General features: G+C 46.2%; 1 protein-coding gene across 2 annotated transcripts in view; it reads left to right on the forward strand.

Moving 5' to 3' along the window:
- Nucleotides 1-1,132: 1,132 nt before the first annotated feature.
- The window catches only part of DNAH5 (dynein axonemal heavy chain 5), a 232,376-nt gene continuing 220,841 nt past the window's right edge, over nt 1,133-12,667 (forward strand). For both annotated transcript variants that reach the window (XM_059694776.1, XM_059694777.1), the window contains exon 1: nt 1,133-1,285. In XM_059694776.1, coding sequence (XP_059550759.1) covers nt 1,274-1,285 — 12 coding nt within the window. In that variant the 5' untranslated portion in view covers nt 1,133-1,273. The remainder of the gene's footprint in view (nt 1,286-12,667) is intronic.

Here is a 12,667-nt window from a genome sequence, read left to right on the forward strand (position 1 = left end):
AATCATAAGAAAAATATTTCTGTTGTTTGTAAGCCATGCAGCCCATAGCACTTGGTTCAAGCAGGACTGTACTAGAACAGTCATGATATGGCTGTGTTTTATAATATGTTTCCAGAGCAGCAACAACTCCAGGCATCACGATCTCGTTCCAGAAAGTATGAAGTGGAATCTGTCTTTTATGAGGAAAGTAAGTGCATTCCCAGGAGCCCTAGTAGACTGCCATTTGTGGTTCATCAGCCACAGCCATGTCACATGGCCACCTATAATGGCAAGGGACCTGGGAAATATTTACGATTTCTTGTATAAATATGAGAAACAGGCATAGAAGAATGAAATTGAAATGTTGGTGGGTTACCAACAACAGTGACGTCTTCCATTGCCAAATTTTATAACTTGAAGTCATTTTGATTTGTGAACTGATCATCCCTTCACTGTCTATTGATGCTTGCTAGCCCACAATTTATGACAACAAAAAATTCCCCCCAAAATTATGGAAGTAAAACAGTTAATAAAAGTCTCTCTCTCTCTCTCTCTCTCTCTCTCTCTGTGTGTGTAGATATGAAACATGTATATTGTCCTTTAGAAAGTCTTAAGGCAAAGTTCCTGGGAACTTCACACGTGCCAATACAGCTGTTGTTCTGACAGGTAGACAGTATTTAGGAAATTACCTTTGTCACCACCAGGTTAAAACTGAAGGTTAAACCTTTCCATTGAGTTCTAAGCTGACAAGGAAGCAAGGAGAGGAACCTAAGTAGGAGTCAAGACTGTCAGAAGATGTGCATATTATAGTTGAAACATTGGAAATTCCATTTTGATTTGATTCTCCTGGAGCTAGAGAAGCCTAAATCCCACATTCAAACAAGTTCCAAACGAATGGACTTGGCTGATGCTAGAAGTCACATCCCGCCGAGAACTCACAAAAACCTGATAGAAAACAGTCAAGAAACAGCATCTGGGCTCAGGGCCCAAAGCTGCGCTCTGTGGGCCGGCGCCCAAAGGGCTGCGGCGCAAGTGGCTCCAGGCGGGTGGGCGGGCGCGGGGACCCTGGGAGGCGCCCTAGCGCAGGAGTGGGAGGAGGGAGCCCGGTCCAGGCGGAGCATTGCTCGTCGCCAAGGCAACCACGCAAGCCGCCAACAGCCGCAGGAGCGGGACAACGTGCATACCGAGGGGACGCGGGGGAGCAGCGTGGGCGGAGGACGGCCACAGCGGTGGGCCAAGCACCTGCCGGGCGCGACCGGCCGCGGGTCCCCGCGAAGCACCGGGGCGCAGCGCCATGGACAAGCCGGTACTGTGCGTGCTCCGTCCCCTTCCCATCCCGCGGCTCCCACGCCCTGCTGCCCCCAAGGCGCGTGCGCAGCCGGGGCTGCTCCGTGGGGTCCACGCGGTCGAGAGTGGGTCGGGCTTCTTGTCTGGGATTCACCTTCAGGGCGTGGCAGGTGTGGAAACGGTTTGAGGAGCTGGTAGGGCTGGAGTTGCTGGTTTTTGAGTTTTGCAGGTTGTTGTTTTTTTTTTCAGTGGGTGGTGGCCAGTCATGTCTCTGGGCACCCACAAAAGTGAAAAAGTGTTGCCCTACTGGTCTGGCTCAGTGGATAGAACATCGGCCTTGCGGACTGAAGGGTCCCAAGTTCGATTCCGGTCAAGGGCACATGCCCGGGTTGCTGCAGGAGGCAGCCAATTAGTGATCCTTCCTCTCATGGATGTTTCTATCTCTCTCTCCTTCTGCCTTCCTTTCTGAAATCAATAAAAATATATTTTAAAAAGTGCAAAAGTGATAGGGTAGGGACTTGATAGGGTCGCCCCTTTCTGTTGGGCTTGCTGGTTCCCCTTCCTCTGGCTGCGGAGAGGCCACTGCGGTCAGCTGGTCAGCGAGGTGGACCCAAGCAACCCATGGTGCCCCAGCGAGCATCAGAGAGATCCAGGTGGGGCGCAGGCTGCTTTTGTGTCAAGTTTGTTGGCTGTTTCTAGCTCTTGTTAGCCCTTGGGTTTGGACAAAAGCAAATGTTTAGTTCCCTTGGAGAGAGGGAGAGAGATGGTGCGCAGAGAAAGCCCCACGGGCAGTTTCCTTATCTCTTACATGTGCCTCCATGCACAACAGGTGAGAAACGCCTGGGAGCTTCTGAAAGCATGGAAGTCACCTTTCACTTCATTTGGTTTTGCTCTCACTCTCTTCTTAAACATGAATATTGTGGAATGAAAAAAAAAAAATCCAGGTATTTGTTTCAGTATGTACCTTCAAGGGACATTGTATATTATATTTTTTCACTTAGCGACACTATTTATAGCTATGTAACTATAGCTACAGCGATTATAGCAATCAATAGAGTGTGCACCGTCAGGACTTAATAAAGGTAAATGTATATTTTGTTAATTAAGAGCCATGTATATCGTTTACATGAGTAACACTTCAACCTTTTCCTCATCTCTGTGCATATTTATCTTGCTCAAAATTTGCTGTTTTAGTCTTGTGAACATCTTGTTAAGGTAGACCCATTAATGTCTTATTTTCATATAACTTATCTCATAAGTACTTGGAATTTCCAACATATCTATTTTATGTTGCATTAAGGCAATTCTCATTAGTTCTTTTTAGCCTTTTTAGTGTTTTCTCCCCATTTTTGTCAACGATGATAGTGACCTGGAAATGACAGGTGGAGTTGCTACTTCTAATATCAGTAAACCAATGATGATTGTATGTCTTAATTTAAAACCCACATAGTATATAATCCTACATATATGTATCAAGTTTTACCCTGTAAAGTTGTAAAACATGGCTATTAACTTTATACCATGTTCTTACGTTTTATTAATTATGTTTACTTTAAGATTTCAATCCTATGTTCTTTTCTTTTTTTAAAAAAACATTTTTATTTATTTCGGAGAGGAAGGGAGAGGGAGAGAGAGAAACATCAGTGATGAGAGAGAATTATTTTTTTTTAATTAAATCTTTATTGTTCAGATTATTACATTTGTTCCTCTTTTTTTTTCCCCCCATAACTCCCCTCCTCCCAGTTCCCGCCCCACCCTCCGCCCTCACTCCCCACCCACTGTCCTCATCCATAGGTGCACGATTTTTGTCCAGTCTCTTCCCACATCTCCCACACACCTTTCCCCCCCAAGAATAGTCAGTCCATTCCCTTTCTATGTCCCTGATTCTATTATAATCAACAGTTCATTCTGTTCATCAGATTATTTATTCACTTGATTCTTAGATTCACTTGTTGATAGATGCATATTTGTTGTTCATAATGTGTATCTTTACCCTTTTCTTCCTCTTCCTCTTCTCAAAGGACACCTTTCAGCATTTCATATAATCCTGGTTTGGTGGTGATGAACTCCTTTAGCTTTTCCTTATCTGTGAAGCTCTTTATCTGACCTTCAATTCTGAATGATAGCTTTGCTGGATAAAGTAATCTTGGTTGTAGGTTCTTGGTATTCATCACTTTGAATATTTCTTGCCACTCCCTTCTGGCCTGCAAAGTTTCTGTTGAGAAATCAGCTGACAGTCGTATGGGTATTCCCTTGTAGGTAACTGAGTTTCTTTCTCTTGCTGTTTTTAAGATTCTCTCTTTATCTTTTGCTCTTGGCATTTTAATTATGATGTGTCTTGGTGTGGTCCTCTTTGGATTCCTTTTGTTTGGGGTTCTCCGCGCTTCTTGGACCTGTAAGTCCATTTCTTTCACCAGGTGGGGGAAGTTTTCTGTCATTATTTCTTCAAATAGGTTTTCAATATCTTGGTCTCTCTCATCTTCTGGCACCCCTATAATTCTGATGTTGGTACGCTTGAAGCTGTCCCAGAGGCTCCTTAGACTATCCTCGCATTTTTGGATTCTTTTTTCATTTTGCTTTTCCGGTTGGATGTTTTTTGCTTCCTCGCATTTCAAATCATTGACTTGATTCTTACGCTCCTCTGGTCTGCTGTCGGGCGTCTGTATAATATTCGTTATTTCAGTCCGTGTGTGCTTAATTTCTAGTTGGTTCCCCAATATAAGATCGAGGGTCTTATTAGTTTTCGTGTAGATCTCATTAAGTTTATCGGCAGCTTCTAAACAGTTTTTGAGAGACCTTAAAAGTGTGGTTCTGAACTCTATATCTTCCATTGACAATTTTGTCCTGTTTCTTTGTCTCCGCATTTTGTTATGCTTCCTTGGTGCACCCCCTAGTGGTCTTTGTTCGCAGTCTTATAGTTAAACCTTGATTGTTGTAGCTAATTCCAGGGAGGGTTTGACCTCCAGGCCAAGTAGCTATGAGAATCAGCTGTGTCAGCAGTGAGAGAACTTCTGTCCTGTAGGGAGGTGCTAATTTAGCCTTTGCCTGAGGCTATCCGGCAAATGCCTCCGTGCAGGGCTTGGGCGGGGCGGGTCGCACAGGATCAACAGGGTGGGCCGGAGAGAGCAGTTATGGCGGCTCTCAGTCCTGTCCCCAGGGGCTCTGCCTCTCTGAGTCCCAGCACCCGCTGCAAAGCTCGGAGAGAAAGCTGCACTCGCTCTGACCGAAGCCAGACAGTCCCGCTTCTCCCTTTTGAGTCTGGGTCCCTAAAGACTCGCCCGGATCTGGTGCTCAGAGTCTGCGACTCCCTCCCGATTGAAAACAACAACCGCGCCCTCCGCCGCCAGCCCGCTCCGCGCACTCCGCACCTCAGAATTTGACTTCAGCACTGCGCCTCCTCTGAGTGTCCGTGTGCGTTTCTCTTTCCTCCTAGTTGTAGGACTTCCACTCAGCCAGCGTTCCTGTGGTTCTGGGTGATGTCCCTTCCGTTTTTTGGTTTCACTTTTGAAGTAGTTGTTCAAAGCAGCAAACTCCGGCGTTAACCTATGCCGCCATCTTGGTTCTCCTCATATTCGAGAGAGAATTATTGATCAGCTGCCTTCTGCATGCCCCACACTGGGGATTGAGCCCACAGCCCAGGCATGTGGCCTGATTGAGAATCGAAATGGGACCTCCTGGTTCATGGTCAATGCCCAACCACTGAGCCATGCTCCTGGGCTATACTCTTTTCTTTTACTTTTCTCTTGGTTTGTTCAGGTTTAAGTTAAAGAATTTAAAATGATCAAATGTTTCTTGTTTAACTTCAGTAGGACATTAAATGTCTAGCGAATTTAATTGATATATCTCTTTTTATCTACTGGATTTGCAAATATAAAAAAATAATTAAATATTGTTTAATAGCATGGGAAAATGTTCACAATTAAAATATGAGAAAATTAGGACACTAAAGTAATATTGTTCCAATTCTATAAACAAAGAAAAGGCATGTAAATATATATATCAACACTAATAAAAGAGAAAAATGGTAATTGGCGTACAAGCTACCCTTTTCATTGGCTAATCAGGGCTATATGCAAATTAACTGCCAACTATGATTGGCAGTTAACTGCCAACAAGATGGCGGTTAATTTGCATATGTAAGCACAATGCAGGGAGGCGAAAGGGAAAGCAGGAAGAAGCCCCCTGCCACTGACAGTGATCAGAAACCCAGGGGGGAGCTAAGAGCTGGGGGGCAGGGCAAAGGCGGCCCTGGGGCCACCTTTGCCCTGCCCCCCAGCCATGATCGGAGAATCAGGTGCCTTTTCTGCCCTGGCCAGTGATAGCAGGAAGTAGGGGTGGAGCCAGCGATGGGAGCTGGGCACGGTCGAAGCTGGCAGTCCTGGGAGCTAGGGGTCCCTTGCCTGGGCCTAAAGCGAAGCCCACGATCGCAGGGCCGCTGCAGCTGCGGGTCCCCGCTGCCCGGGCCAGATGCCTAGGCCAGGGTCGTCAGGCCTGGGCAAGGGGCCGATCCTGCGATTGGAGGGTGATGGGGGTCAACGTCTGAGGGCTCCCAGTATGTGAGAGGGGGCAGGCTGGGCTGAGGGACACTCCCCCCACACACACCCAGTGCACGAATTTCGTGCACCGGGCCCCTAGTATATATATAAAACAGAAGAAATAAAAGGACATACACCAAAACATTGATACTGATTATCTCTAGCTAGTGGTATTAAAGCAAATTTTATTTATTTAATGATTTTCCATAATGAATATACATATGATACATATATAAACAAAATATATTAATAATAAATTATAGACACAAATATATACATTTTGTAGTTAAAAAAATTATCCTATATAATAAAAGGCTAATATGCAAATTATTCCCTTGGGAGTTTGACCGACCAGGAGTTCGGCTGCTCGCTATAATGTGTGCTGACCACCAGGGGGCGGTGCAGAAAGAAGGCCCCAGCTGGCATCCCGAAGGCCCCGATCAGCCCTGATCACCACCCAGGTCTAGGGACCCTTCCTGTGCATGAATTTTGTGCACTGAGCCCTTAGTAAAGAATAATATCCGCTAAATTTTTACACAACTTTCTTTTCCTGAGTAAAACCTAGCACCCTTTGGTAAATATTTTCTGTGTGTGTGTGTGTGTGTGTGTGTGTGTGTGTGTGTACTGGGTCACATCCTTATAAACACTATTGTACAGCTCATGTGTCTCCCAGCTAAGTGACCAGCCCTATTTTACATAAATTGGGAACAGAAGGAGGTAAGTGGGCAGGCCCAGGTCAGGGTGAAGAGCAGCAAGAACGAAACAAAGTATGTTTGCCATACAGCATCGTCTTCCTAACCCTCGCCAACGACAGTTAATTTCCCTAATCCCAGGCTGATGTGGAAAGGATTTTAGCAGCCATAATCATTTACCATCAGTGCTGCAAATGTGCACTTCTGTGGGTACATTATTTAAGAAAAAACAGAAACAAATAAATACTGAAGCACACAGATCGTTGCATCTGTGAGCTGAGACATATGCAGAACTCGAAATTCCCCAGGGAAGTCCGCGGGCCCTGTTTTTCTCCCAGGCCTGAGGCCAGTGTCAGCATTAGAAAAAGGCTGTTCTGAGTGTAGATATTTCGAGGAACTGGTTCCCGCTGTACAGGAAACTTTAGAAGGATGTTTACCTGTTACATTTTCTCCTTTAGTCATGCTAAGCTCTTCTCTGGCACTGAGCACAGTGGCTGTTTGTTTATACCTCTCTGCTGTTTGCCTTTGGCTTTACTTTTTGTAGCCTCACTTTTAACAAACAGCCAAAAAAAAAAAAAAAAAAAAAGGTGGATCAACTGCTCACACATTACTTTATGAATAAAAACCAGGAGCTTCAACTCAACAGTAAACCTGGGATATTTTGAGTCCATTTGGAGGAAGCCTATTATTGTGCAGACCCCAGGTGGGGTAATAGAATCATGATCAGATTCCCATGGGCCAACATTTTTGCCCCTGGGCAGGTAATATGAAGGGTCAGAATGTCTTCCTTTTTGAAAGCAGCCGCTAGGTTGTACAACAGGGCTCGGCTGTGGATGTGGGAAAAGCCCTCTTTGTCCACTCCTGTGGGAGTGGTTGTAGACCTTGGAATGCTTGGACACTGGGGAGAATAACAGATCTTACTCTTGGAGGTCTACACATTGTGTGGGCCACTTCTGAACCTTGTTTAGTCGATTTGGGGAAAAGGGTAAAAGTGTTTGTGATGCATTGGTGTCCTGAAATGTCCATGTGATTGTTCATTACAATAAAACAAAGTGAGGCACCACCGAGGAAACAGTCATTGCTGACTCTAGCGATGTTCCCTAAAAGAGGGTTGACTAAGTGTCAGGAACTGTGTTGGGGCCTGGGGAGACGCCAGGGAACAAACAGATGAGAGTCCTTGAGCATGTGTACAGCTGATAGCCCGGTGGGGAAGACAGCTATGGATAGGGCTTCTGAAGGGGCCAGCAGAGGCAGTGAGGTCAGAGGAGGGCAGAGCTCTCCAGCTAGAAGGGATAATCCCTGTGGGGACCAGAGGCCGTGGTCGATGTGGAAAGGAGGCCAGTGTGGAAGGAGGCAGGAGGTGATGCTGCAATGGTAGCTGAGGACTGTAGCTGAAGATAAAAGACCTTCAGTAAGCTCACAGCACTTACAATTTAGCAATAAAGCCATCGATATATCCAACAAGGCAGGTTTTGATAAATATCACAGCAGAAGTGCTTATTTTGTGTTACTAGGGGCCCAATGCATGAATTCGTGCACCTTGAAAGGAACTGTGGGCCATGAGGCTGCGATGGGCACAGGGGCAGGTCTCCGCCCATCCTCCACACCCCCTACCAGGCCCCTCCCTCTGCAGCCCCTGGACCCCTCTCTACCCACACCCCTGCTCCCACCGCTGCCGCTCCCATGCACTGATGGCGCTGGCCCCGCTCACACCTGCTGATGGCATGGAGTGATTGGGGCTGAGGCTGGCGCCAGCACTGGGTGCAAGTGGGGTCGGCACTGTCAGCAGGTGTGAGTGGTGGCTGCTGCCCTGATTGCCCCTCAGGAGCAGGGGGAGGTGGAGAAGCCCTCAGGGGCAATCAGGGCCTGCAGCCACTTCTTGCACCCACTGACGGCACTGGCAGGGGGTGCGAGTGGGGCTGGTGCCGGCAGCAGGTGCAAGTGCCAGGCGGGACTGTGGCACGCAGGAGCAAAGAATTTTCAGTAACCACCAGAGGCTCGCCCCAATGACAGCGACCGGCGTTCTGCCTTGGTTTGGTGCCCCTGTTCACCTGCTCCACCATCCCACCACAACTGACGCCCGCCATGTTCCGTGCACGCCCCCTTTTGGTCAGCACGCCCCCTTTTGGTCATAGTGGCCGGTTGTTTGGTTGTTCAGTTGTGCTGCCATTTGGTCTATTTGTATATTAGGGTTTTATATATATATATATATATATATATATATATATATATATATATATATATATATAATTTGTTGTGTCCTCTCAAAATTTACATGTTGAAATCCTAACCCCCAGTACCTTGGACTATGACTGTTTTGGGAGAAAGAACCTTTACAAAGGTAATTAAGGTCAAATGAGGTCAAACATGTGGGCCCTAATCCAATATGATCCAAATTCTTATCAAAAGATGAGATTAAGACACAGATACCGAGACTGAGGGTGACTATGTGAGGATACAGAAAGGAGGTGGGCATCCACAAGCTAAGGAGAGGCCTCAGAGGAAACCGAACCTGCTGACACCTTGATCTTGGACTTCTAGAACTTTGAGAAAATATGCCAATTGTAGCCTGGTGAGGTAGGTGCCGGGGTGATCTCTGTCTTACAGATGAGAAAACTAAGGCTGAAGGATAACCACTGCGTTGGGAAGACAAGCATGCCAAACACTGCTGTTGAAAACCCTACATACGTTAAAATGGAAAAGGACTCAGCACAAAATGCTGTGATTGTCATGGCACGAGCAGCACAGAGGGAATCCGTGTGGGGCAAACCTCACACTGGTCTCCAGCAGCCACTCGGAGCCCTGTCCAATGACAAGCTTGTGCCTGGGAGTTCCTGGAACGTGGTCAGCCTGCCCACATTGATCCAGGTTCGCTGCCACTCATGTGTGATGGACAGATGCTGTTGAAGATGGTTTGTGGCACTGAACCTGTGCAGCTGTTCCAAGTGAACATGAACAGCGAGCCACATGGACAGAAGAAATGTTATAGACACACTAGTGGCCTGGTGCACGAAATTCATGCACGGGGTAGGGGGGTTCCCTCAGCCCAGCCTGCACCCTCTCCACTCGGGGACCCCTTAGGCCCTAAGGCTTAGGGGATGTCCACAGGGATCGGGCCTAAACCAGCAGTCAGACATCCCTCTTGCAATCTGGGACTGCTGGCTCCTAACCTCTCACCTGCATGCCTGCCTGATCTCCCCAACCTCTCTGCCTACCTGCCTGATCACCCCTAACTGCCTCTGCTTGCCTGCCTGGTTGCCCCTAACTGCCCTCCTCTTCCAGCCTGATCTCGCCTCCAGCTGCCCTCCCCTGCTGGCCTGATCTCGCCCCCAACTGCCCTCCCCTGCTGGCCTGGTTGCCCCTAACTGCCCTTCCCTGCTGGCATGATTGCCCCTAACTGCCTCTGCTTCAGCCCCTACCACAATGGCTTTGTCCAGAAGGAAGTCGGACGTCTGGAAGATGGCCGGTTGACCTGGTCTAATTAGCATATTACCCTTTTATTAGTATAGATGTGATAATGGAAGCAGACAGGCCAGTTAGGTGTATAGCAGTCTTGGGGCAAAGAGGCAGAACCTGCTGAGACAGAGGCCATTCTTGTCCAACCAGCTTATGATTCCGCCTAACTTATAAGTGGAGAAGACTCTCAGACCAATGGCAGCTCCTTGTAGCAGTAATGATGGAGAATATGGTCACTAGAACCGAGCAGCGATTTTCAACCTCTTTCATCTCCTGGCACACATAAACTAATTACTAAAATTCTGTAGCACACCAAAAATATATATTTTTTTGCCAGTCTGACAAAAAATAGGTATAATTTTGATTCATTCACAACTGCTATTATTGTGTTGGCTGTTGTCATTTTTTTTTTTTATTTGAGGAGAAGATGTCAGTGCTCCCGACTAAATAGTCAGATATTGCATGTTTTAAAAATTCTTGAGGCATACTGGTTAAAAAATGGCTGGAATAGAGTAACCTTATTTTCTGTGTCATAGCAGGCTTGGGTTATATATAGTTGTAGCTCATGCTTTTAAAACATTTGTTGAGGTTGGACGATACAGTTCATTTTATTTATGCCCTTAAGCTCAGAGGGGAAATACTTACGTTTATGTCTAGTCCAATTGAGATTATTAGGCAATTAAAAATGTTTATTAACCGAATAGTCTTTTCACGAGACAAAATTCTATGTCATCCACATTTTGTTTCCTATGGTTGATAACAGAGTAGGTGGGATATTTGATTTTCTTTTGCTGAGAAAATTAATCTCAAAAGCCTTGGGCATTCAGTACCCTTTTACCAGGCTTGTGTAGACCTAGGAGCTTAAAAATGGGAAATCAACTCCTAGTCACTTCATTTACCTTTAAAGTATGTTCCACCTGCTTAAAGAGAAAATGCAAAGTAACTGGTTTCTGAATGTGCTGTATTTGCATCATGATTACAGTTGCTTAACTCTGGGTGCTAATTTATCTTTGTTAGAAATCTAGATTCTCTATTTTAAAGTAAGCATTTGTAGACAGGCACCGTGAAGGAGGAAAGTGGGCATCCATTGGCTATTCATTGAGGATGTTAATCATCCCATGTGTTTGTGACTTCCATTACCCTTTCATTGGCTGTAAGGTGTAGGGAGGGAGCGGCTATAGGGTTAAGCCTCAGACTGACCTGTTGACAAAGCCACAAACAAGTCCCAGCTTAGAGGGCACAGCCCTCTTAGCATAATTAAGCTTGACCTTATGAGGCTCCCTAGATCCTAACTGGGTAGCTAATGGGCTGTGGGAGGTGCAGCAAGTGCTGCCAAAACAAGTGAAACTCACAAGAACATTGTAAGGATGGTGACCACTACCTTGTTTACCTCTGGCTGTAAAATAAAGGCTCAGCTTGCTGCCTGGATCTCTCTCTGTGGCCTCAGCCAGGCACAGGAGATCCACCTAGACCCAGCTTATTCTCTTTGTCTGTCTTCTTCATCCTTCGCCACCCCACCTCAGGCTCACCGAACCCTTGGCTGAGCTGGCCAGGCACAGTAAGGGTGTGAAGGAAGAACAGAAATATATAACCACTTCTCAAAAAAGAGCTGTGTTATTTCTGGGATAATTAAAGCATTTGAAGAAGTAACTGGGTCAGTGCCTAGTGGCCTCTGCCCTGACAGTTGCTGTAGGAGGGGAGGGCTGCTTAAGTTTCACCTTGGAGCCTTAAGTCTTGGTAACTGTGTGCAAATATATGCCCAGTGAACTAATATTTTAAACTTCATTATAAAGGTTTTAAAAGGGCGAATAATGTATTCGTACCTTCTTGTTCACCTTTTAGTATTGGGAAATAACATTAGATGTGAGTGGAATACCAATAATTTAGCAGTTCTTCATTAAGTCTGTTACATAAGTACAACTCCATTACAAGGGAACCCCCTGATATAAGATATAGTCTTACAGTGGAATTTCTGAAAACGAGAATTTACAATCCCCACTTTTATAGATTAAAAAAGTCAAGTGTTTAGGCCACTGGCACCAAAGGGAAATAAAACAGGGCCCAGCACATCACTGGTAAATGAGTGAATATAAAGAAATTAGGTTAAAGTGTCTATGCGTTTTGGTCAAAGGCTAGAGAGCAAAGATGAGGTGCAGATGACCTTTTAAAGCCCTGATGCAAAGATTCCGAACAGAGATCCCGGGCTTGGTTTCATTCTCACCTCTACCTCTGTGCTTCTCTGAATTCCCCGCCTGTGCCGTGTGCTGCTTTGTGGCTAACCTGGGAATACGTGGTCTTTTTGGGTGGGGTCTGAGGGATATGGTGGGGTTAGTATGCTTATGAGGGAGAGGATGAGGATGACCAGTCATTTCAGGCAGAAACGAGGATTTTGAAGAATCCCAAGCAGTTCCAAGCTGCTCAGCTCTTCCTGTTCTTGTAGCTCAAGCATCAGCCCCCGCCCCCCACCAAGCCAGCTTTTTGTGGCGGCTCACCAGACAAACCTGCGTGCTTTCGAGCGGAATAGAGAGCTCCTTTCACAAGACTTGGCATCTGCAGTGACACGAACAATATTATTTTAAAACAATTTAATCCCCGCTATTTATAAAATACTGGTTTCCTGGAAGGTGAGTAAGTGGGTGAGCTGAATGGGCAAAGTGAGCTTTTGTCTCCTCCTTTGTGAGTTTGTGACACCACTTTGCAGCTTTCTGGGCTCGGGTC

Source organism: Myotis daubentonii, chromosome 4 (genome assembly GCF_963259705.1).
Source record: "Myotis daubentonii chromosome 4, mMyoDau2.1, whole genome shotgun sequence".
In the NCBI taxonomy this organism is placed as follows: domain Eukaryota; kingdom Metazoa; phylum Chordata; class Mammalia; order Chiroptera; family Vespertilionidae; genus Myotis; species Myotis daubentonii.